Source organism: Falco rusticolus, chromosome 7 (genome assembly GCF_015220075.1).
Source record: "Falco rusticolus isolate bFalRus1 chromosome 7, bFalRus1.pri, whole genome shotgun sequence".
Lineage (NCBI taxonomy): Eukaryota > Metazoa > Chordata > Aves > Falconiformes > Falconidae > Falco > Falco rusticolus.
The window spans coordinates 7,964,290-7,990,426 of NC_051193.1; the positions used below are offsets into that span (position 1 = coordinate 7,964,290).

The 26,137-nt window shown below is 42.6% G+C and overlaps 1 protein-coding gene and 2 long non-coding RNA genes across 4 annotated transcripts in view; 2 read left to right on the forward strand and 1 right to left on the reverse strand.

The window, feature by feature from the left end:
• LOC119151016 overlaps window positions 1-6,281 on the forward strand; it is an 87,577-nt gene extending 81,296 nt beyond the window's left edge. Inside the window, exons 3-4 of one of the 2 annotated variants that reach the window (XR_005105276.1) lie at window positions 1,433-1,626; window positions 6,176-6,281. This is a non-coding gene — a long non-coding RNA (uncharacterized LOC119151016). Of the gene's footprint in view, window positions 1-1,432; window positions 1,627-1,722; window positions 2,035-6,175 lie in introns of those variants that run through there. The other variant, XR_005105275.1, reaches the window with a different exon arrangement.
• Window positions 2,474-11,594, reverse strand: ARRDC4 (arrestin domain containing 4). The gene is made up of 8 exons (XM_037394300.1): window positions 11,011-11,594; window positions 9,664-9,730; window positions 9,223-9,370; window positions 7,313-7,415; window positions 6,339-6,595; window positions 5,597-5,759; window positions 4,906-5,060; window positions 2,474-4,787 (listed from the first exon to the last, which is right to left on the reverse strand). Exons 1-8 carry the CDS (start codon window positions 11,354-11,356, stop codon window positions 4,731-4,733), a joined length of 1,296 nt encoding a protein of 431 aa, XP_037250197.1. The 5' UTR covers window positions 11,357-11,594; the 3' UTR covers window positions 2,474-4,730.
• LOC119151015 overlaps window positions 7,386-26,137 on the forward strand; it is a 52,664-nt gene continuing 33,912 nt past the window's right edge. Inside the window, exons 1-2 of the long non-coding RNA XR_005105274.1 lie at window positions 7,386-7,813; window positions 9,291-9,399. This is a non-coding gene — a long non-coding RNA (uncharacterized LOC119151015). The remainder of the gene's footprint in view (window positions 7,814-9,290; window positions 9,400-26,137) is intronic.

Below are 26,137 nucleotides of genomic sequence, written 5' to 3' on the forward strand. Positions count from 1 at the left end.
TGAGTAAAGCGAGAGGCAAAGCGGAACGGCTGGTCTGATGTTTGGGTGATGCTTGATGTTCGGTTGCCACAGCTGCTGAGCGCCAAGTAAAAATATAACTGACCTAACTGGGTATCCAAATCTGACCAAGGCTGCTTGTTATTTGAGATCACAAATAAGAAGAAACTCGGCCACCAATTGACACAGCAACTATCTTGTGCATTTGTATAAAAGTATTTTGGGCTGCTCTGCATTCTTCAGATTGAGGCAATCAATTTGTAGGTGTCTGTCAAGCACCAGCACTTGCTCCCACTTTCACCTTACGTTTCATGTTCTCCTCACCCTACAGGCAGCCAGATGGTTGAATGTAAGCCCAAACTAAGAAGGATTTTCTCTTTTCTTTTGAAGGGATGGGTGCTCAGAGATTTATCAGCAATACAGTCGTACTTAATCAGATGGAGTATGCCCTGTGTAACTAAGGCAGCCCACGGCATGTTGCTGGCATGAGCAGCTACCCTAGGAAAGTCCTGCTCGAGTTGCCTTTTTGTATTCCATGTAAAACTGTGCTTTGCGGGATTTTGACTTATCATTATTAGTCAGCTGTCCAGAAATGCCAGTAACGTGATGGTCTAGTACAGCTTTGGTGTATTATCATTTCACATTAATTGTTTAGAAATTACGGCCACTACATAATTTGGAATGAGACTGTCATCCTGTCTACGCCACATATAAAATTTTAGAATTAAAATTGAATGACTGGGTTCATCATAGTTCTTTAATCTACTTTGTGCAGTAACCTGTACTATCCATATTGATACTAACATACTATAAACTCAGCTTTAGAAAACACAGCAGTTCGGTACCTGGTTTCTATGTCCCTGTGCTCATTTACTACCCTAAGGAGAGTACTGAAAATCAGAATTTTACTAGAAAGCAGGCATTTCTGCTTTTTGGTGGTTTTGGGGTAGTAAAGCAATTGGTTATCTTTAAATCAACTTTGTCTGCAAACTGTGCTCTCCAAACACTTCTTTATTGATACGTATACAAATATAGTAGAGATTTTACAAAATGAGTTACCGTTAAAATTGGGTGGTGGAGTAATGGAACATGTTATTTTGATAGTTTGGAACATGTCCCAGGAGTTGTTAAATGATCTCTCTTACTCTGTATGTGAATTGTGTGTTCCCATGCGAACATCAGAAGTATCAGAGCTGCAAACACAAGCCTGCAGTATCTGCTCTATCCCTGTATGGCAGAGCACATAATTTACTCCCTGTTTAAACACTGAACATATGTTAATAGACAAGTGCGTCAACAGAAATAGTCCCCTATAAAACTTAACAGTGGATGAAGTGGAATTGCTGCTGTGAACTTAGGATATTTTAGGATTATGTAGTAGAAGGCATTTTAGAAATTAAGACCAGAATTTGAGGTTTTGCGTTTTCCTTTCTAGTCATGACCCTTTCTGCAAGCTCCGGTGCTTGAGCATGTGATCCTGAACAGCATCTCCACCTGTATTTTCCAAGGAGAGGTTTGCAGTCTTCCCTCAAAAGTGGAAACAAGAAATCAACTGTTCCATTTGTTGTTCCTCAGATCTTTAGGGAGCAGGACCCTGACAGAGATTTCATCATCTCATTTGTGACTCAGGTAAGCTATGTGGTAGACATCATTTTGTCATTTGCTTTCCCATGGTACGAGATACTCTGCTTTACAGTCATTCTGTACTATGTCTGATATATTTAGACCAATGAACTACGTAGTAAAGATAATAATGTCTAAAGGAAACACAATAAAATACCCTGTAAGATTAATAGACGAGATGAGAAATGCAGTTGGAGCACACATCCTGCCACTTCAATCATTATAGGTAATGATATCCACAATTAAGTCCTGAATATTATATATTAACTATAGGTGGGAACAGGCCAGGTTTGATGAATTTTCCCAGTTCTTGGTTATGTATAGTTCAGGGAACTAAAGCAGTGACAGATGAAGGCAAAGCTCCCAGATAAGAATTAAGCAACCTATGTGTTCCGAGCTGGTAGAATGCAGGTATTTCTTGACATCGCAGCTATTTGTCTTAGAGAGACCAAAACAGAGATGAACCGGTACTATGTAGGTTTGACACTTTTATTAACAAAGAACCCATGGGGCTCATTCATTAGTACAAAATACAATCATGTTCCTGTATGTTAAACAGCAAGTTTTTTTTTTTAATTTTGTCTTTTTTAAACTGTTTCACAGTTAAAAAAACAAAGCCCCTGCATATTGAACTTATTATTGTGCAAACAGTAATTATTTTAAGGATCAATTTCTGCACTAAGCCAAGTGTCAGAGAGCAGAATTTAATCTTGTTTTCACCCCTCCTTTGAAGGGCCACGTGTGCTTCCTAAGAAACACATTCTATTTGTCTTTTTTGCAGCAAAAAATCTAAGGCCACAGTTTATCTGCAAACAATAACAAACAACTCAAAGATATTTTTTTTTTTGGGGGGGGGGTGGGGTGGGGAAAGCACATCTTTACCCTTCATGCTCTTGTTTGCTTGACCCTTATTATACCAGGTAGCACACATCACCTATTGGGTATTACAGTCCAAAAAAGCACCTAATGTTCTTCAAGCTAGTATTCTGAATTCTTAACATGCAAGCTAATACACAGCCACATTACTTTTCAAGTAACTATAATGGTATCTGTTTAAGGAAAATATGCTTGTTCCCTTTCCAGGTGATGTGAATGAAAATCCTGCACTGATTGTATGGGCACGCCACCACTTAAATAGAAAGGCATGAGAGCTACATCTCCAGACTGAAGTTAAATACTAATTTTTTAGGATATCCTTTCTAAAACATGCACTCAAGTTTTGGTTAAAGCTGCATTTGCTATAGAAGACAATACTTAAAACCTGCAAATGAAAAAAATAACTGCAGTTTGGAAACATGAATCTCAATCAGCAAGTCTTTTACACTGATGGAAAAGTGACTTTATGTGCTACAAATTAAGACAATGTAAGGAAGTCATACTAAAAGACTAAAAATATGTATCTGAGTATGCCTCTAGAAAAATCCCTGCTTCTTAAATGAAGACAGATTTCGTAAAAAAACATTTAAACTTTTTTTAACTGCAGTTATTGATGAAATGAAGGAAACTCAATTACTATTTTTGTAGTGATCAGAAAGTACAATGTTTTTACTGCATGAAGCACCAGATTTTAGCCCCAAACCCTTCTGTAAGACGTATGGAGTAGTTCTAGTAGTTTGAAATCCCCTGTAGTTTAAAGACTTGACTGTAAACGTGTGTACTGAGAATGCTGTGTTTCTGCTTCTTTAAGTGATCTCTTGATGGTGGCTTACTTATTCCAGTTAATGCTTGGCAGGAAGCAAACGTTCTACTTTAAAGGAAGGCAGCAGAAGGGCCAAGTAAAATGCTGTGCCTTCACTCTTAGCAGCAACAAACTCTCACTATTCTAAATGACCTGAGGAAGAAAACATTAAAATATTGCACCAAAACAAAATTAAACAGCAAAAACAAACAAGGAAACACACTAACAAAAAACAGTATGGATAGCAAATGACTAGTGCAGCCCCTGACAATAGATCTCTACACAAAAATGCAGGAGTAATGAAAAGCTTTGTGCCATTACCAGAGGATTTTGTTCCCCTGATGTCTGCTTTCACTTCGGTTATAAGCTATGTCTATTCTGGGTATATTTACACCTCTCCCTATGACTCCTATCGCATTCACTAACCACAGAAACCATTTAGGGTCCTTTTTAGAACCTTGAAGTATACGGGAGCTTTAACGAGACTTTATTTTGGCCTAAAATCTGACCAGAAGTAAATATCCAAAACAGAGGTAGGCTTATAAAGGCTTCTGAATAAATAAGTATTGTCCATTTTGCCGAGTATACCTGCTGCTGGCAAAAGGATTCTCCCTTGCCATGCTTCCCCTTACCATGCTATCCATAGGCTTAAGATGCAGAAAAAGAACTCACAGTAGAAGAGGCTAGAACAATTCCCTTAAGAAATCCCTTGAAAGAAAGCACAGTGCATAAGCTCTTATTAAAGTTCAATTCTCTTTTACATACTTGCATCTTTCATTCAGTAAATGGTTGCCTTCATAATATTGCGTAATAGCTATTCTGTCATCCATGATGTCTTTAGAATCATTATGAATGATGAAATAGTACCGCTTGGCAGTTGTTAGAAGAGCAGGTTCTCATGAAATACAAAGTTAACCTAGAGCGAAGACTTCACATTTAGTAGTGTTCCTTTTTTGGATGCAGACAGTGCAAAACTGAAGCCCCTTGAACACTGGAATCTTTTGGAAATGTTTTCTTACCCCACGTTCTGCTCTACTATGCAAGTTCTACTACAGAAGTTCTCAACATCACGATGTAAATTCTTCCAGAGTGTTCCGAACAAAATATAAATTCTTCTCTTCAGAAGATCCTTACAGCTCCTCCTCGTACTTTATGTAGTATATCCACTTTTTAGAAAGCATTCAGTGTTTTCAGGTACTTCTCAAGTATCCTGAGCACAGCTGCTCCGACAATATCCTCTGTGCAGACTAATCCAGCAGATTCTTTTCCATCACCAAACATGCTCATACCTCCCTCTCCATTTTCCTTTGCCTTTCTTGTACACAGACATAAGTTTTGAAAAAGAAAACCATTTCCTTTTTAGCTGCACTATCAGCTTAAGCAGCAGAAAGATTAAGACATTCATCACAATGATGCTCTTTACAAATCCTCTTCAGAGCATGAATGAAACAGGCTGAATTTCTTCTACATCAGTTGGATGTGGATCAATCTACAGAGAGAATAATAGCAACAATTACTGCCTATAATGCTTACATTTCTGTATGCGGGTTTTGATATTTTTTTTTCCATCCGACAATAAAACCACCACCTGCTGTTTATTTTTTTACCTCTGAATAAAGAGGTGGAGGCTGAAACCGGAACTCTTGTATGTAAGCAAAGACAGGACAACACAATTGTTCCTCACAGTCAATTGGTGGTGGATAAGCAGGAACATGTCTGGAGAACTCTTCCTCAGACACTACATCAGCATAATTTGGTGGTGCTGAAACACAAGAGATGCTCCTGTCAAATTTCAAACTATTCACTCACAGCAAGACAAGTATGTATTACAGTATCCAAGACCAGGAAGACTGTATTAATTAAATATTGTATGATTGTCAAATTGTATCAAGTGCACTGTACTCAAATACTGTAACTAGAGTTATGTTTTTAGTAAGCTTAGGTGGGTGATTCAGCAGGAACACTACAGATGCTTTTAGGGCTACTCCAGCAACAAACCTGTGCTGTATCAAGGTATATTCAGTAATGATTAAAGTGCCTACCTCCAAAGTAGAATTCCCACTATCAGAAGTTAGTTACTTTAAATTCAGCTGAAATTAGACAGGGATAAAGAAAGACTTAAAGGCTGGAGCTGGGGTATCCTCACCAATCTTTTTTTGGTTCTGGACTTAGATTTATATGCCTCACTTCTCATGAGTCATGAGCCTATATCCCTAGAAGCGCCCTTAAACTGGGCACTGCTATCCTCCTGTTGTAGACAGTACTATGATGTATTACGACGAGTTCAATAAGTATTACCTTCAGGGTGTTCTGGCATGGTCAATGCCAGCCAACTCATATCCATACTAAACTGGCTGGTAATGCTGGAGTTTCTGCTTGAAAATCCAATACATGGAATAGTGCCAATCACCAGAGGCATTTCAATCATCAATTTCTTAGCACCAGGAATATGGATATACACCTATGTGACAACCCACAAATGAAAGAAAAAAAAACATCATAAGACTCCATTTGAATTGCTGCTCCTAGACGCTACCCTACTCCCTATACTTGTCTAAAGCTTGTCTAAAAATTAGGAGGTTTCTCATCCCAGGTATGTTTAGCTAATACTCCTGGCAGCTTTCCGTATTTTCCAGCAACCTCCCCCTTTCCATACCTTGTCTCTAGATAAGATTGAAAAAATACAAAACAGTTTGACAAAAATAATTATGCACTTGATTTTCAGTCCCATCTTTCCATTTCTGACAAGAGTCACTAAAGGAACCCATTCAGCTTGAACTACTTTCCCCTAATAACCTCTGCAGGTCTAAAATTAAGCTGCTTCCTCCTCAGAAACGTTTTTCCATTGTCTCCATTATTCCTATGTCTCTATTTCAGAATCGCCTAATGATCTACAGCCTCTCATACGATGTGGCATTTATTTATATTTCTTGTTCTCAAATTTAAAATCTAATAGCTGCTCAGTAGAGAAAATTCTTCTGTTCCCAACTCAATGTAGTAGTCTAGAATATGTACATTTGTAATAAAAATCCATACTTACAGCTAATGAATATTCTACTCTAATAATACAGCAGTCAAGTATAGAGGGGGATACAGGTGGGATTTTCAGAGTTTTCCCATTCCAGGTATCTGTACTCCCAGAGGCAATATGGTTTCCTCGGACATTGGCAACCATCTGTCGGAAAGTTTTTGTCTTCCCACTGGCCAGGTAAGTTTGTGTTTGGAAAATGGCAGCTTTTGGAACAATCAAACGAGAAGAGCAGTTCTCAATTTCTGCATAGATTGGTATGGCTTCCCCTTAAAGACAGAAAAAGTTCAATGAATAATTTGTATTTACCAACTTTCCTCTGGGAGTATCAAAGCATGTTACGCAGCATGTACATCATCTGCAATGTTATGAGAACAGTGCTTGTTAGTTTCCTCAAGCTAGGTAGTTGTTTTTTTTCCCCAGAGTGGTATCCAGACAGAATTATAGCCACCTACTATATTTTACGTATAAATAATGATTCATTTTGAAACATTAAGCATAATATGAACAAGCTATAAAAGCTTTATTTGCAAATTACATGCCAATCTTCCTTTTATATAGTACTAACTGAATTTCAGAATGTTTTATTTCCTCAATGTATCTAATGTTACCAAGATGACAAAGAAGCTGCTAAAGCTCATTCTTACAGAAGTGTAAGCCTACACAAACAGGACATAAAAACCTGATTACATCCCCAATTAAGTATTTTATCCCAAATAAAAACATTTTGTTGTTCTTTATACTCAAATGTACATGGCTTTTCATTAAGATTACTGACTAACAGGACTTCCTTTCAATTTATATTCCCAAGGGGGGAGTGAGGGGAAAGGCAAGATTATTTTTGTTAAAGCAAGTTCATATAGATCTCAATTTACTACCTACTAAATGGAACTATTCTTTCAACTATAAAGTGTTGGCTTCAGAGAGATTAAAAAAAAAACCTATTAGATGCTTAACAGTCACATTTTCAAGGTAACTACTCTTACCATTACAGTATCCCTTCCTCTCAATTTTGGCACTGAGAGACACTGGCCCAGAGGTGAAAAACCAACAGCCAACCATCTTCTCCTGACTTCTTAGAACAGGTGTCTATAAAATATAGAGTATTTTTCATTTTATGTCATAAAGCTATCAATCAGTTGCAGTTTAATGTTATGCGTATCAGTCATTGCAATCTAGCTCTAAAATCCACTTCATTTGAATCACTGTATTACTCCATGCAACTGGAGTTTTGCCATGACGTAAAATGGAACCAAGGTTTGGCTAGCTGATCATACAGCTGTTTTAAAATCCCAGTCTGCATCATACCTATCAACTAGGTAACACAGAGACCAATCTGCGTTTGAATGTAATCTGTCTTCAAAAAGACTGAATAGCAAATTTTATACGTGTGATTTTTTTAAAGGTCTGACGGAGTACTGCCCACGCCCCTCAGTGCGGAAGAATGCAGAATTTGTTTCATCTGCAACCAACTAATAGTTAAGCAGGTAAACTGTTTTTACCTTTGTATCCTTCATAAGAAAGGATAAATGTACACACGCTGGGTTAAAGTGATGCATCTTCATAACTTGCAAGCCACACAACCCCCAAAAAATTTAGGCTCATGACAAAAACTGTCTTAATTATTCGCAGAAGGCTGTCACATTAGATGACATTTACACTGTCTGTAAAGTTTTCATTAGAATAAACTTACAACATACACAAGTACGCATCAAAGGTCCAAGCCAGGATTCAAGCTACTTAAAACAATTTACTAGGCCCAGTCAGTACCATTATAAAGTCTAAGATTTGTGGTTTGCACTTTTTTGGTGCTAGCCTTGGAATGAATTAAGATAGATGCTGCCTACAGTATGTGCCCCACAGCCCTCTCCCATGCAATTATCTATGGTCTACTTCATCCTTGCAGTATCTGGATGTGCTGTCTCCATACTCTTTTAACACACGCTGCTGAATATTAAAGACTATTCTGCTTACAGATGCCACTGCCAAAATACTTCTCTAAGTTCTTTCTAGAGAGAAAGATTAAAATGTAAGCATATAAAGAGGAAAAAAGCCCTGTTCAAAACATCTCTTAGCTATGTTCACATCATGATGAAATGTTAAAATTATCCTAGGATTTTAAATAAAATAGAAATTACTCATTCATATTTAAATGATAACCATTTAGATCCAGTTGCTATCATGAAAGTGCAAGGTATAATTTTATATTATTTTCATAATATGGGTTGAGATAAAAGAATCCAGCTCATTAGCTTCCATCTTGCCTATTTTCTCATTACTTAATGCCTGATCTTTCTTACTACTCTACAGTATTTCTAGTGATTATTAGAAACTCAATGCTTTAATGTGGCCAAATCTGTCATAAGGAAATAACTGAAAAGATCTCTGAAGCAGCTGCATGCACACACTTAAATGTTAGAAAACGACATGCAAAATGGAAGGATACGTAACATAATGGCCAGAGCATAAATGACAAGCTGGGCATGATTAATACTCTTCTATAATTACTGTTCCTCAACCTACTATTATTGTAGAGTTTAGGACACTGCAGCCCTGTGAATGTAGTTGCTCTGGTAAGAGTAACTACTTTAGGCTTGTGCATTATTATTATTAAGCCTTATTTATGCATCTGAAGCCTGCACAACTTTTTGGCAAGAGCATCTCTGCCAGCAGGAATGTAATCAATGGTATTAAAAAAAGCCACTCTGTTTGCTATTCACACAACCTAAGATCATCTATTTATAGAGAAAAGCTTAGGGAGCTTATATGCTTTCAGAAGTCAGAAAATGACACTCCAGAATAACATGGAAATGGTTATGGCTGGATGTGAATGCTTCTTGGAAATGATTTTTTTGCAGCTGGCTTTAAAGGGGGGAGTAGTGGAGGACCCTCTTACCAATAAAGCTGGTGAGCTGACGTCGATATGGCTAATGACCTGAAGCTCTGTCTGTACACTTTGATCAGGTGCTGCAGGCCTCTCCAGAACTGCTTTCACGTAGTATTGGATACTGCCGTACTTCCCAGTAAAAGAGGTCACCAGAGGTCTGAAACAAGCCGTCATGAAAGCATTACCGTAAGTTTATAATTCAGTTCCAAACATCAATGCTTCCTGTGTACATAAATGTTTACCAATTTACAGCTGGTACTTTTAGGGCCTTAGGGAAACCAGAGCGAACAAGGCATGTCTATGTGCTGGCTGATTAAGACAAACATATAATGCTGACCTATCTGTTTGATATTAAAAAAACCAACACCCACAAGTCCAGTTACATTACGTTAATGTTCCACAAAGAGCAGTGTCCAGCACAATCCATTCAGACTGGATTATTTAACTTACTCTTGAGGGAGTTGAAAGCTGAACGGAAATTCATGTCTTCCATCTAGAAGAATTAAGCTTTCCTCACCTGTAGGATAAAAATGAGTAGTATGTTTTAGTTATTCCATAAATAGAAGAACAAAGCAGATGCTTTTATAAATTATTTATGTATAAAAACACCCAGATGCAAGGGACTAGGAGAAGTTTTTATTGATCCCAGTGGGTTCTGGATTGGAGCCCATGCTTTATTTATGCTGGGATGCAATTTCAATGAAAAAATCAAGGAAACACGGAGACCTTGAGTTTCAGTTCAGGACTCTGGCCAATTTCTAATCCAAAATGGCTTCTGGAAAGCATAAACTAAGTTTCTTTTCCTTTTCCCAGGGCAGCCATTAATCTACTTTTTCAATTAGCAATTTAACCAATTTTTGTGCTAAAAAGGTCCGCATTATTAATTGCTATTAATATACTCGACATATTCATAGAGGGCCTCCTGTTACACAATTTTAAAAAGGCCTACATTTACTTTTCCTGCAGATAAACCTGAGATGCGTTTCACCCTTCCAGAACAAAACACCATTTCCTTTTTATTTTCCAATGCAGCCACAGTGCTGCAGTGTCCGAGTGACTAAACCGCCAGCTAGAGACCCAGGCAACGAAGGGCTGCCCCCGCTTTCCGAACCCGCTGCAGGAGGAGCCGCCGCTTCTCGTGCCTTCCACGGGCAGCTCCACAGACGCTGGGGACAGAGCCCCGCGACCACGAAGGCGCCGGGGGTGTAACCCCCGCCCGTGGCTCCCAGGGCAGCCAAACCCCCGCCCGTGGCTCCCAGGGCAGCCAAACCCCCGCCCGTGGCTCCCAGGGCAGCCAAACCCCCGCCGGCAGCCGACACGGAGCGTCGGACAGGCAGAGCGCCACCCGCTTGCTGCCAGCCTTGTTCCGCATTTTCCAGCCGTTTATGGGAAGAACCCAGTGACTCGGCGAAGTTGCAGCAAGCCCCTCCGGGCGCACCGGTGGAGGCTGCAGCCGCAGCAGCCGGAGGTGTGCCCGTCCCCGCCGACAGGGCGCCTACCCAGGCCTCACGCTGCGGTGCCGGCTCCCCCCCGGGAGGGCGCTTCAACCCTCGCCCCCCCTCCCCCGCCCCCGGGAGTAGGAGGCGGCCGCCTTCCCGCGGCGGGTGCCCCCGGCCCCTCCGCCGCCCCGGGGAGTAGGGGCACTCGGCCCCGGAGCCCTCCCCCGCGCAGGAGGCGCCCGCGCCCCCCCGGTCTCACCCCGCGGCGGCGGCAGGCGGTCCCGCCGGCTCTTACAGGGCGGCCGCCAGGCACCCCCCCGCCGCGGCCCCCGCTCCCCGCGTCGCGGCCGCCCCTCACCTTCGGGCGGGTCCCGCAGCAGGCTCTGCCGGATGTCCAGGTACCGCACCTCCGCCTCCCGCCGCGGCCCCGGCCCCGGCGCCCGCACCGCCGCCCCCCAGGTTCCCGCCCCGGGGACGGCGCCCGAGCTCTCGCTCCAAGCGACGCGGGCCCGGCCGGCGGCCTCCAGGCGCAGCCCGCGAAGCGGCAGCGGGCCCGCCAGCTCCAGCAGCACCTGGCCCGACACCGTGTCCCCGCTGCAGTAGCCGCCGCCGCCGCCGCGCCGGGCCTCGTCCTCCAGCACCAGGGCCAGCGTCTTCACCGTCCCGCCGGCCCCGGGGCCCAGGCCCGGCCCGGCCGCCGCCATCGCTCCCCGGCTGCGGGGGAAGCCTGCGGCCGCCGTCCACGGTTGCTTTAAAACCTGCCCGTCTGCGCCAGCGCCCGCAGCGGATAGTCCCGCCCCGGCCCGCTTCTCATTGGCCGCTCCTCAGCTCCTCACCCAGCCATTCGCCGCGGGCTGCCCCGGGGCCCCCTCCTCATTGGTTCCTCGGAGTGTGCACGCTCTGAGCGCGTCACGCTGCGTGATCACCGCGGCGGAGCCAATCGGGTACGGGTGGCCGCGCGTGGACAGCGCTCTGATTGGCAGAGTGGCCGCAGGTACCTGACGAGAGGGCCAATGGCACGGCACAGCTACCACGTGCACAGCCTGTGGGTAAACAGGCAGCGAAGGGGCGGGGCAGGACGGAGGGGCGGGGCCAGGGAGCCGCGCGGGGCGGGGCGGGGCGGTGAGGGGTGGTGAGGCGAAGCGAGGCCGGGGTCGCTCCTTGTCCTCCCGCTGAGAACCCGGGCAGCGGGGTCCCTCAGGGGCGAGCCCGGGCAGCGGGCCCTCCGGGGGTCCTGCCTGCTCAGCCCTACCGCCAGGCTGCAGTCTCTGCAGGGCGGTGGGCCCTACGCTGTGGGAAGGCCTTGGCGCCTCGGTGGGCATCGTCTCCCATCATGGCGCCGAGGGAGCAAGCGCCGGCCTGGTCGCCGCATTGCATTCGGTCCCAGATGCTCCTTGCAGACAGCCGGGCTGGCTGGGGATGTGAAACATTGCGGTGCCGCTGTTTCTCCCAGCTTTGCGCGGGGTTACCTCAGGAGCGCTGTACTACCGGCGGGAGCCCCTTGCCCGCCCCACTGGCGAGCAGGCGGTGAAGGGTTCGGTCTGTGAATGAGCCATCCTGGATCACCTGGACACCTCCCTCTCCGCACAGATACTGGCTGCTTCTGCACTTTGTAAATGTAGAAGTGCCCTGGTTCAAGAGGTTGTTTCTGCAAACCCCTGTTTTGTTACTGGATAGCTGGATGGATACACAGCTGCGCGCTGTTAATGCCCGAGCGGCATGGCATAAACCTTTCCATATAAATGATCTATAGGTAATGCTTGAAAGATTTATCCACTAGAATAAATGTAAAGTTTGCTATTATTTTCAGTATTTTAGAAGTACAAATTTGGGAAAACCCCCCAGCATCTATAGCAAGTGGCAAATTTGTCTGTGTTGGTAGAGGAGTACAGCCAGGTCCATCTGCCCAACAGAGGTGAGGCTGCTACAGCACCGTGCCCCAGTCCCAGCCAACACAATACATGTTACAAAACAAAATGCTTTGCATATGCTGGACAGATACTAAAATTAATTTTGTCCTATGAAGTCTCATACTTTATGATTGCCTGAGTTTGTAGTAGTGCATCTTCCTGAAGGTGCATATGGTGAATGATCTGCCAGCATTTCCATTGGTAATGAAGGAGTCATTTCCCGGTCCAAGTCACCTGCCTGCTTGAAGCTTCTGACAGCTGCATCTTCCTGCATTCCTCCATCCCTCTGGAGCACTGAAAAACACCAGCCTGGTGTTTCCCAGCTGACTCAGCTAATTACTGAAATTAGCAAAAGATGTCTTCCCAACTCAGAGCCTTGGCTTTTAAATAACTGACAAGGTAATGCAAGCTTTCTCAGAATCCCTGGCATACATTTGTGATATGCTTGTCCCACGAAACGGAGGCTTGTATTTAGAGTTACTTCTGTGATGAAGAGCTTGTCCTTGCTGAGAATGAGGTAGGCCTTTTAAATACCTTTTCTTGACTAATGTACACCTTTGTGTTAATAATAACATGAGGGAAGAGTAATGTGGTAACAGATGGGGTGAATTCATAGGCTTTATTCGTACCCTTGCCCATGGTTCACCAGCTCGTGATGGAGAATTATGTAACTCGAGAAAATAATCCTATGATGGTTGTTTTGAATATTTAAAGAATTTTTGGATAATCATATCCCTTTGTGCTTTTTGAAACAGTTTTTATAGAAACTGGAAGCGTTGCATTATAAGTGGGGATTGTGGTATATAAAATTACGCTACCTTTTTTATTTTTTAGTTGAACTACACTAATACAGCTTGAATGTCTAGTTTTGCACAAATCTTTCCCTTATATCCAGTTTTTTACATTAGCAAGCATCAGGTTAGTTTTGTAGTCAGCTAAAGGTGCTTGGATGTGTGTACTGAATATTTACTTATTTGCTAAATTTGCTTAGGTACAATGTGTGTATGCAATTTCTTGCCACTGATTTTGGAAGCATAAAAAAACCCCACAAACCAAAATCCCACACCTTCCCTTTTTTCCTGCATGAATTAGATCCTATATAAAAGTAACTAATTCTCTTACGGGTATCATGTGACTGTTCAAACGTTGCCTCCTGTTTATTCTTTGCAAGTGCAAGCGAGCTAGATAGGGAAATGAATAAACATGAGCAATTTCTCATGAAACAAAACATTATACAGAATTAGTGAGAGTTAGGAGGCTTGAATAACTCAAACAATTAGCCCATAGAGGACACAGTTAATAGGAACATTCTGTTGCAGTCAGATGATACTTGTTCCAGGTGTTTGTTTACCCTTTAATATACTTTTTTCCCAGCAGGATTCAAAGGCCAGAATTTGTTGAAATCATCATGGAGCGATAGGTTTCTTATCCACTCAGCTTGAGAATATTTCCTCGTGTATGAGTCATTTTGACTGACCAACATGGTGAAGTTGTAGCGTGGAAATCACCACAGCACTATTTTAGTCTCAGATAAGCCGGAAGGAAGGAACAGAAGTTGAACACTCAGACATTGTGGGTGTTATGTGTGTGACTGGATGTTTGTGTGGGGGTGTATGTGTGAAAGAGCAAGAGATACATGAACATGTTTGATTATATTTTCATTTCACTTATTTTGCCACTTTATTCAGGACTACGTAGAGAAAGAGCTGCCTGAACAGTTAGTTAATGCACAAGTTAGCCTGTAAGAGTTAAGACTACACAAAGAAGGGTTTCACTTGAGAGTATCCACAATAGCTGCGAACAGCTCTAGCAGTAATCACAGACTTACCTTGAAATGAAAGAACTTGGTGAACATTTTCCTACAGCAGCTGCTAATATCCGAGCTTTGCTGGTTAATTTGGAAATGACTGCTGTGGTCAGATCACTGAATTCAGATGGAGCTGCTCGTTTCAGTGCACATATTGAAAATAGGCTATCAGGGCTTCAACCTGCCAGAAGAGTTTTTGAAAGTATTGTGTACATTCCAAGTTTCCACAACAGGAAGGACACCTGATACGTAAATAACCATTTTCATGAAAGATACAAGATAGGAAGTGGTGTTAGCAACAGCGACCTCTGCCAAGAAGATCTTATTTTTCAGGGATCTGAGCTGTGACTGGGGAGGAAGTGAAAAACTTGATCAGTATTTGCTGTCCTCTTCCTGCTTGAAGGGAACTGAGACAGAGCTCTTAATCATGAGCCAGGCACCAACACCAGGAGTTTGCCAACTGAGCCTTTCTGATCTTAATCAATACCCTGACAGTTTAGAGAATGAACAGCTATTTCTCCTGTTGGAGGAGGACTTTGAGAAGTGTTTATGAGAGCTGCTAACAGCTGATTTACAAACTGCGGATTTGAGATTGCTGTACTGTAACATCCGTTCAAAGTGTCTCTCTTATCCAGTACCAAACACGACGGGCAAAACAACAGTGACTGAGCTGCAGCTGAGCTCAGTGGAAGAGCCATGAGGTAGGCTCTGCTTGAATGAAGGCCTCACAGAGGCACTGGACAGTGTGTAAACTCCATGCTGATCTTCTCTCTGCACGGTAGGGAGGATTTGCCCATATGCCTCGTCCTTTATCTGTACATAGTTTCAACTGTCTCAGCGAGCCTGACAGATGTTAGAAAGCAGTTGGTTGAGAGCAATATTTACCCCTGAAAGCAGGTATTATGGGCTCTTTAAGTTCCACAAAAGCCCTCAGAATATAGGGCCTTTTTTCAAGATACTCAGAACTCTTCTTTCTGGGTTTGTTTATGGAGTCAGGACAGGGAGAGATGGGAGACGATTCCTTTCTTTCCCTGGTTCTTGGCCTTTTACTAGTGAGCTCCTTTATCAGCACCAAAAATGCAGCCCTGGAGCAGCGTGTGAATTCTCCCTGGCGCTCCCAGTCAGCATAAGGAGGCGAAGAATTGGTATTGGTGGTGCTTGCTGTCACGTACAGTCTTTTATTGCTTTTATTCTATTACCAGTAATTGAAAGGCCAGCCAAATTTTTCTTAGACAATTAAATGACATTTACAGATAGGACATTGCAAGGAGCCAGAGACGCTTTTCCAAGTGCTGCTGCAAACACAGTGCCCAGCTAGCCTGATATGTCATTACTGCCAATGTGTAAAGCACCAGTAAGCATATTTTTAAGAATCATGTTGTATGTGGTATGTTGAAAAAAGCAAATACTGAGATATTGGCCCAGGAATCTAAGGGTGCACGCTTTATCTCAGCAGGTGTTTGTTCACACAGCCTGTCAGACAAAGCGCAATTGTCTAGAAGGTCAAAGACCAATCCTAATACAAGGTTATGTCTGGAAATGGAAAATCACAAATGGCAGTAGGACAGCCACCGTAGGAAATCTGAGGCAGAGGAGGGGCAGACTAGGTTGCATTAGGTTGATGGCTGAGAACCGAGCTGTTCAAGGCTCAAGCACTGAGTGCTTCATGTATACAGCTGCCTCCTACTCTATCCTTACCTTCCAAGGTGTGGGAAGGGTGTGTCTCATCCCTGGGTCAAGAGGTTAGGGTAGAAGCAAAGATCGTGGTGCAAACTGCAAGGGATCCTTTCCACTTTCCATGGCAGCACAGTGCCAGGACCTTCCCCCTCGCCTCCAGATGAACAGTCTCATGAGGTGGCAGCAGCAAGCCTGCCCACAGGGCAAGGGTCCCCATACCAGTTTCTAGCCCAACGCACTGGGATTGTATCCCAGTGCAGGATGGGACATCATGTTGTTTCGTGCACTGGTAAAGAAAACACTTGAGTGATCTGTTGTTTGCTTAAATATTAATATAGTGAATCAGATGGCAGGATCTGTTGCAGCTAGTTCCCTTACCTAACAGTGACCTAAATCCAGCACTCACTTGGGCAGCAGAGGACTGCTCCAGGGTAGCTTTGGATGTTACAACTACTACAGGCTTTGCGAGAAGCATGAGTAGAGGAGGATGGATGTGGTTAGAACATCCCTTCATCCTGTTGTCCCCTGAGGACAGAAAGATTTATCAGGGTTAGTGGCACCTGCACAATTAGAGTGGCCTTCTGGAGGTGCTCCTCTGGAGGAAGAGCTTCCTCAATTGTAACGGGTACCTGTCTGCATTTCAGTGACTCTGACTTCAAAGCAAGGTGGTCAGAATTATTCCTATAAATACCTGACACAGGGAGAATACAGATTTTTTCTTGTTGAATCAGCTCTGAAACAGCAGCTGCATTATTCATGTGTGGGTCGTGGTTTGGTGTTCCAGCTCAAGGGAAGGAACAGCGAGAAAGGCAAAGAGGAATTGACAGTCATTTGCCTTCTTAGTTATGTCCTGCTTTAGCTGGTTGCTACTAGGGGCTGTAATTTGCGGGTTTTGAGGGTTTTATAAAGTGCCTTTTAAAAAATTTAATCTGAAAAAGTTTGAACTTGAGATGAACTCGAATCTCATACCAGAAAACCTCACACTGGAGGGAAGTGCATGCCTGGATCTGAACTCATCGTTTGGTAGAGCATTCCTGTAAACAGGAATGTGTGCCTTGTGGTGACTGCAGCCTTACCAGTTCACACCAAGCAATGACGTGGGATCATATCTCTGAGAAAACACAGATGGCATCTCCGATATCTTTGTAAAGATAGTTCCAAGCGGGCTGTTTGCTGGACAGCATCTGGTTGAAGCAGCCACCTTGGTGACTGTGTACAGCTCTCAGCATGGTCCAGCAACACAGCAATTAGCAGATGTAGTGGTGTTCCATGTGAAGCATTTATTTTCACAACACCATTTCTGATGGCTGCTGTTGTTGCCCAGGCTTAGGAAAGATATTACTTCAGCAGAAAATGGAGATAATGGAATGCTTTATGCCAAAAGGGAATGTAGAGTAAGAGCTACAATGGACGTAAAGTGGAGTCAGCAGCCTGAGACAGCACGCGTGATCATCAGGACAGGAAGCAGCCTGGGACTGCAGTCGAGCTCTGCTGATGGGAATGCGCGCTTTACCTTAAACCAGTGGTGTTTGGCTTTTACTGCTCTTTTAGCGTGATTTGCAATATAGACGCAGTATGATTCTGTCCTTAAAAAGATATGTGGCATGAGGTGCTTATGCTCTATGTCAGGTTGTTGGATGTTACAAGAGAAAGGATGACTTTAGGGAAGTTGTACAAATGCATTCAGAATTCACCTGCTATGCCTGGAGCAGCCAAAATTGTTCCATGACATGGAACCTCTTTCTTCATAACACTGAGGTCTGGAGTTCCATAGTGACTGCCAAAAGTTAAGTCCATCTAGCCAAGCTAACCCCGTATCACAAGCTACTAGGTTTTCCTTGCGTGCCTTTACTCAGACTTAAAGTCCAAGCCAGTATTTCAGTCATCGTACAATTGCGGTGCCTGGCACAGGAAGGGAACAAGTGAAAGCAGGGCACCGTCACTGGTAAGGTGTGTGGAGGCAGGGTCTCCCCACATGTTCCCATCAAGAAATCAGCCCTGGATGGCAGAAGGTGGCAGAAAATCATGCATACCTCAAAACAACTCAGCTCCTTAACAACCTTTAAATAAATTCTGGTGACCAGAATAACCTCGGACCTGTAAGCAAGGCATGTCATCAGGTCAATAAAGATATTCTTGGTGTCCCAGAGAGGACATAGAGCTCGTGCCTCCAGTGCTTTGGAGGGAGGTAGAGCACCGCTGGCGATGGAAGCTGACTGAAATATCTAGGGGGGAAAAAGTCCTCTTACATTTATGGGTAACCAGCTGATGCTGCAAGGCATGAAATATGATTATAATTACTGTTTTAGGGTAGAGCTGCACCTTTTATGAGTGTGTCCCATTATGGGAAGTGAATCTGAGTCTCTCTCGAATAATTTCATAGGCCCTGGGGAGACCAGGACATATTGAGTCATATCCTCCTCGCTCTTCGTGTGTGTACAAGCAAAGATTCTCACAAATGCTGGATCAGAGCATGCGTCCTAGAAAGGTACTGAATCTTGTCATAAAGGACATGGCAACCCTGATATTCTTTCCAGTCACCTCTGGTTTTTTATTCATCTTGTTTCAAGGGAATGGTGTCTTAATTCAGGGTAGAAATTGTTAAGTTTCTGAACAGTAGGTTTTTCTGCTTTGCGTGAGGTTGAATCATTCCCATTACTGACTTTTTCTAGTTATCTATCAAGAGTCATCACCCTCCCAAACCTTTCCTTTGCTGTGAAGCTGAAGATGTTGAATCTTTTATGCCTTATATCATGAGACCCATTTTTCCAAAACTGGGAATCTCTGTTTAAACTGGCGGCTTTTTAAAACCATTGCTGGATGAACCACATTTAAAGATATTTAGACATTTATTGGAGAAATTTGTTGGTAACCAGTTCAAGTTGTGATTAAACCAAAAATGAAAAAGCTGGGCTGGTAATAGCTGGTTAAGCCTGTATTTCCTTTTAAAATAAAGTAGAGAAATTATTCTTAAATGTAAGAAAATGTTAGGACTTTCTGTCGTTTCAGTTATTGCATGCCTGTGTATTATCTGTGTGTTACAGACATGCATGTATATGTATATGCATAAATATATATGCATAAAAGAAAAAGAGAACACACATAAAACTCACTTGCCCCGGTAACTGTTGTTGTGAAAGCCAATAACGGTCATCTAGCTGTGAAAAGCATGGGCGATAAGAACACACTTAGTATTCATACTGTTCATTTTTAGAAGTGTGCACAATGAAGCAGCAATTTTGCCACTTTCTTCTGAAATATGAAGTATTAGGCATTGTCAGAGCCAGGATACAGGGCTAGATGGACTTTTTAACTGCCTGCTGTTGTGATTCTTATCTTCCTGTATGGGGTGAATTAGAATTCTTTGGATCAATGAATGTACACAGTCCTTCCTTGTATCAGAATAACATTACACATCCTCTTGTCATTATAACACACCAGAAGATTATTTTCAATGATAATGACAAGACCATGTCAATCATAGGACTTTTGTGGTGGGAATGTGCTTCTTATTACATCTTTCATGTGGCAGATTTCCCCCTTTTTTCTTCTTGAATTACCACTCAGAAGTTGGTAGCAAAATGTTCAGAATTTAAAATAGAGAAAAAGAAAGCATCTCACTTCTGCTGCCACCAATGCTCTAAGTTATACAGGCATTGACTTCTCCTGTGCATCCATGATTATAAAAACAGTATAGGCAGCGCCTGCATTTTGTTCTGCTTAAATATCTGTACAGATCACAGCTTTTCCCTGATAGACACTATTGTTGGAAAACATTAGTATGCACTACCTGTATTTTTCCATGTTCAAAGGAAGCAATCACAGAGCACTTCGTTTATTTTACTAAAAGCTCACTAAGTGCTGCACTGTTGCCGTTCTGGAAATAATGTATTTTCATGTAAAGGCATTATCATTAACAGATTCTTTTCAAATTCCGGGAAGAATATGGTATTTTTATTTGGCATAATGAAATCTGAACACTTAATAAATTTGGTTGTTTTAAGGCCTTTAATTTCCTCCACACCTGATTTTTTTTTTACTTCACCAAGTTCACTGGAAATTTCTTCCATGTAGACAAGGTCTTCTGGGCCCAGTGCTAGATCTTGGTCTTGGTGTTTAACTGATGAAGACACTGGCTATTGGCATCTGCAGGAGCTGAGAAACACAGAAATGGATTGTAGAAGATGCCAACTGTAAAACAACTGCACCGGGAAGTTAACTTAGAAAGAATAAAGATTTAGCTCAAACGTTGATGGAGCAACTTACCTGAGGTGTCTGAAATTAGGCAGTCTGAGTCCTCTTAGTGTCTCTGGAAAGAAAGGAGCATTTTCAGATATGTCTCAGGCACTGCCGTGGATTTTGAGGTCAATATTATTCTGAAATTTTAGGAAGATCATTCGCATTCTCCAGCATGAAGGATAGGAGCATAAGGCTTCCTGAAAGTCAGTAGGATTTAGGTTCCTAAGTTGGGAAGATGCTTTAGAAATGGGGCTGGTTATCACCTCAATGTAGCACATTTTCTTAATCTTTGTTTTGGTCATTCTGTGCATTTTTGCTTTGGACTGTTTGTCCTTTTAATAAACAACCAATTTTAAATTAATTATAATTGGTCAGTCTCTTGTAAGTATTCAGTTTTCATACTTTGCTAGTCTGTAAAACTTCCCAAGAAAAATGGTGTCATAATTGCAACATTTTGCACCTTGACATTAAGTGTATATTTCACTCATGGCCAATTTAAAAATCAAAATAGAAACTTTGTAATAATCTCCCTTTACAGTTTGGGTTATGAGAAGCTGAGAATTCCCTTAGGCTTGATTGATAAAACATGGCATTTATCCTATTCCTAGGATGATGTTCAGCAAACTTTATGACAGAGGGAAACAGCTGGTAAAGTGGGTTCATGGAAAGGTGAAGGTAATATAGACATAAAAAACAAGAGGATAATGATTTTAAAAGGGATAATAGTTGTAATAACACCATTAACCTTTTGCTTCAAATTATTGAATGTGTGGTCTCTTCAGCAGGCTAATCAAAGGTTTGCATTAACTGCAATGCAAGAGGAAGTGGCAATATACAACCTAGGGTGATTTTTCCCCCCCTCTTCCAATTATTCACTATCAAGCCCTTACTGGAGGGGAAAAAAAAAAGAGAGAGAGAGAAAAACTGACCCTTTGGCTGTTGAAGACCCCTTCCAATTCTAAAATGAAGCTGAGCTGCTTTCAGAAGAAACAAACTCCATCTTCCTTCCTGCTTTGTAAAAGCTGGATTTTCCTAGGGAAAAAATAAATGAAAAATAAATGTAATTTGTTGTAGATACATAGAAATTAAAGTCAGGGATGTAAACAGGTAGCAAAGTGTTGCAGGGCAGACTATCAGTAAGAGCTAGCCAGTGTAGGCACGTCACTGCAGAGGTCTGATGGCTCACTTGGGATGCGTGAAGCTCCATGCTACTCTGTCTAGGTCACTTCTGGTATCAGAACAGCCAATTCAGTCTGGAACAGAAAAAAACTGCCTTTTTTACTTTTGTGTTACATGCACACAGCGCTGACTAGCAGAGGCAGACTATGCTTTGACAGTTTATTTGCATGGTAAAAGGCAAATGCACTGATGGTGGAAAATTGCTGTAGATGATAGAAAGGCTCATGGTGACTTGATGGAATTGTTCGGGAATTTGTCTGATTGGATAAAATCTGCTCCGTCACACGATACACGGTTTTGCAGGTGGCAGTCCTTATTGTTCACTTAAGGCATCTATCCAAGGTGCACATCAGAGCACCTTCGGTTGGAAACCTCCCTTCTGTATGCAGTCAGGGGAGAGAGAAGCACCTGAGTTAAGACACCCAAAGCAAGATGGTCTGACTGGCTTGCCATGTGTCCTGTCAATCTAGTATGAAAGGCATAAGTGTAAAAGGAAGTTTGCACCGTTCCTTACTGACAAAACCCCATACCATTAACAGTCCCATTCTGTGGAATCAGAAGACGGTGAAAGACTTCAGGAGCAGCGTGCCTTGAATTTGAATTAACCAGATTGAATTTAAAATCAACAAGCTGAAAAGACCTGAGATAAGAAGTCAGAACATTCAGAGGAAATGAGAACTGTTCTGGGAACTAAAGGTGAGAGAAACACTAAGTCACATTAAAAATATTCAGCAAGAAAAGAGACACCTTTTCTTTTGCTGGACACTTTTCTTAGAAGTCATCTATAATCAGTGACCTTTCCCAGGCACTTTCCCAGGCTGTTTTTAGTAGCTGAATCCTTTGTTTCAAAACCACCCATTGATTCAGTGCCCTGAGTGAGAAGTAATTAAGGTGGACAGAAATCTTGCCTGCTGTATGGACGTGTGAGGTGTAGAAGAGAGAGGCAGAAAGGGGAGTGAATGAATTTTTCCAAAAGATAGCTCTCACAATACATGTGAGTCTGCTGTAGTGTATTGTTAAATACATGTGCATGTAGATGTGCAGTTCTATTCATCTTTCTGTCTATTGATCTATTTATTTCCATATACACACATGCTGATGTACATATGTGTGTGTTCCTTAAAGATAATGAACTGTTTAGGCAGTACTTTGTCAGAATATCATTTAAAGAGTTACATCCTTTTAATGCACAGCAGTTTAAGCAAACTCCAAGGTTCTTACTCGGCAATAAACCCATTAAATCATCTTAAATACCATGTCATAATGACAATTTGATGCCACCAGATGTGGCACTAGGGAATTTTTTTTTTCTTAAATGCTTTCCTGGAGATACAGCTTCCTGAATTTTAAATTCTCTAGCCTGTTTGCACAGCTGTTAGATCACAGAGCTCTGCCATCTTTTTGCCTTGCATCAGTTACTCACTAAATTGTGTGTGGCATGACTACAAACTCACTGCATCTAAATATTTAGGCTCATATCCGCTTCACCCTCGTAAAGGCTGAATAGTTGGGCAGTATGGGAGAGAGTGTATAAGCGTTAAAGTCTGAGAGGCGTAGCCATTCCAGTTGCGGAGCTCCCTCGGGGGAAGATTGTAGAGATGCAGTCAGAAGACTACCCTTTTCACTGGCTACTTAGTGTCCTAGATGTGTGAAAAATATAGATGCCAGGCCACTTCCCTGGCTTTTCTCACACTGTTAGCCAGAAAGTTCCAAACCAGTTGCCTATGTCACCACTTCTACATGAGGGAGACTTGGAAGAGGGACACATTGGCAGGATACAACAAAAGTCCAGAAAAACCCCTCTCACAAATAAATAGTATTTAATACAGTGCATATTTACCTAGGGGAGCAAGCCATGGGAGGCTTTGGAAAAATGTAGAGGCCACAGAAATATGTTAAATGAGGAGCAGAATGAGTGGAGGGAAGGTGCTTTACTGGCTCTGAAACATAGTGGTCCAGAAGCTGCCACTAAGCCAAGAAGTCTCTAACTTCTGATTGACAGAAAGTAGACCATCTAATGAGCAGGCTGTTGACTTACCTGACCAGCAGCACTGGCCTGATCAAAGATGGGACACTGGGCCTTTGCTCTGATCTAGTATGGGGGGACCATGTTATCAGGCTTTTTGTCATGCTGTGAGTTTGTATGGGCGAGTGCTGCGTGATCTGGGGTAGCAAACGTGGCTTGCTCTCCCTCTGCGACCTTGTGTTAGATGCACATCAAAAAAGTGGTGGACATGTGAGAGACATATGTTGTCAAGGATTTGAAGTGAGGTTGTGCATTTTGTATAATTAGAATGCACTAATAGGTGTGATCACGTCTGAGGTGCAAGCATTGGTGGTGGGATTTGGAGCTGCTCTTAGGTGGGTCAAAATCATGGTCTGTGACCCCGGGGGAATCACCGTGGGCATTTCCTGAGGCTCAAGAAGATTGGCACAAGACACTGAAAGCCTAACTTTCTAGATGGGAAACACCTACTCAGTCTGAGTGTGATTCAGTGTCATCACAATACCGACCTCTTAATCAGTGCCAAAGGATTATTAAATCCTGATTTCATGTGAATTAGGAATAGCCGTCAAAAGGCTGATTCAAAGCCCAGTGGAAAGATTACCGTTGCTTTGCATGGAGTCTTCGTTTGATTTGCTGTTTGGCTCTGGGGCTGACACACAAGTGTTTTGAGCATCTCTGTATTGAAGAGGGCATGGAATGCTGTCTAGATTACCCTCCAGTTAAGTGTAATATTTGATAACATCAGTAAATACAAAACAGAAACAAAATGACAACAGCGTTTGAGCATCTTGTGATAGCAAATGAGGTGGAAAAGTTAAATGGATATAGAAGAGGATCCCCAGAGGTTGGATCGCAGCATGATGATGGTAGGAGCCCAGTTGTTACCATACTGATATCAACATGTGGAGCTCTAAATCTTTTTGGATTGTGGCTGAATGGAGAGATTTGCTCATAGCTGCCTTTTCTATTATTCATATTGTATAGGCTGTCCTTCCTCTCCTACCAGCAAACAAATAAAAACTCTGTGCCAGCTATAGCGGCACTTTACATGGAAAAGCAATGAAGCAATTTCAGGAAAGTATTAGATGTAATTTTGGCTTTTTTTTGCTGTCACTTAGCAGCTAGAAAGAGGAGATGCACTGATGTGCAGAGCCAGGCGTGTATTATGCAAACTCATACCACAATCTCATTGTCTGTTCGTGGACCCTCGTATCTCTCTGTTTCCATCTGTTGTTTTAAGACTTAAGTTGTTTGGAGGACATCCAAATTCCTTTCCTTTCCCCAACTTTAGTGAAGTACCTGCCTGCCTTAGGCTCCTTACATAGACAACAGAGAGAGAGGCTTCTCCAAAGAATGTGGTGTGCCAGGGGGTGCTCCTTTCTCTCCTTCTCCCCTTTCCCTCCTTCCATCCTCTTCCCCTGACTGCATAGGGATTTTACAGGGTGCCTAAACACATTGCCCCATTCAAGGGCCAGTCAGATGGGGTTAATTTGGGCTACACTGCTGTCTTCAGCTGGCCATGGTTTAGAATTGAGGTAACACAAACTGTAAGGAGTACAAGTGCATGATCCCACCGGTTGCCCGTGCCCATGAGTGGGCAGCAGCAGAAGCTGCCATGTCTCAGTCTAGGCAGTAGCTCATGGCTGATGCACTATTTCAAGAGATAACAAGGGAATGTCAAGCTTATCCAAGAAAACAGAAATGACACAGAAGATAAATAAGCAAAGCATATAAAACATAAATGCAATCCTATTAAAATTAAGTATGTTTTAATTTCTGAAAAGAAGTGACGTTTTGGTGTTAGATTTACTGAACAGGAAAAGATTACATGCACCATTAAAAGAAAATGTTTTCAAGGGCCCTTTTAAAAAATTGTATCCATGTTTACAATTGCCATGTGTGAAATATAAAAATCAGAGAAGGGAAAAAAAACCACCCAGCAAGCAGTGGAAATAGCCCATTTTGTGAATTATAGGAAGAAATATACCATCTGTGATTTAGTGCAGTTCCCAAGATCCCATCTGTGATCGAAGCACAGCCCTCGTTGAAGGCTCAATCCCTGAGCCATTCCATATGATAAAATATTTCTTTTGGAAGATGCCTGGGCTAATGGGTTTGTTTTTCTGGAATATGGCTCTTCTAGATGAGACATAAAACCCTAGAGGCCTAATTTTGCCTCCAGGGGCCGACTACAGCTGATGTCAGGAGAAGCAGGAGTAAAAGGAGGTCAAAGATCTAAGCATGTTTTCCTTCAAAATTTCTATACTTTTTATCAGGTCAGTTTGTTGGGCCAAAGAGGTCTAGACCATGATTTCATAATCTCTAGTGTCAGATTTTGTGGTCACCAAACTCAGTGCACGAGGAGGGCTCACCGTGCAGGTGTAGCTGCACAACAGCAGCTCTAAATATTTCCTTTTGTTACGGCTATTCATGTTTCAGCAGGGTGGAGTGAGCGAGAGAGAGATCCCTCAAACCAGCAGCAAGCCTCTAATGCTGATGCGCTTCTGCGGTCTCCTGGTGCCTTTATATGTGTTGTCACTGTGATCTCTTAGTTTTAGTCCAAAGGTGGCCTTAGCTGTACCAGGTATTTATACGATGCAACATATTTAATTCCAATCCTCTATTACACACGCATGTACAGACTGGTGCGATTTCAGCTACCACT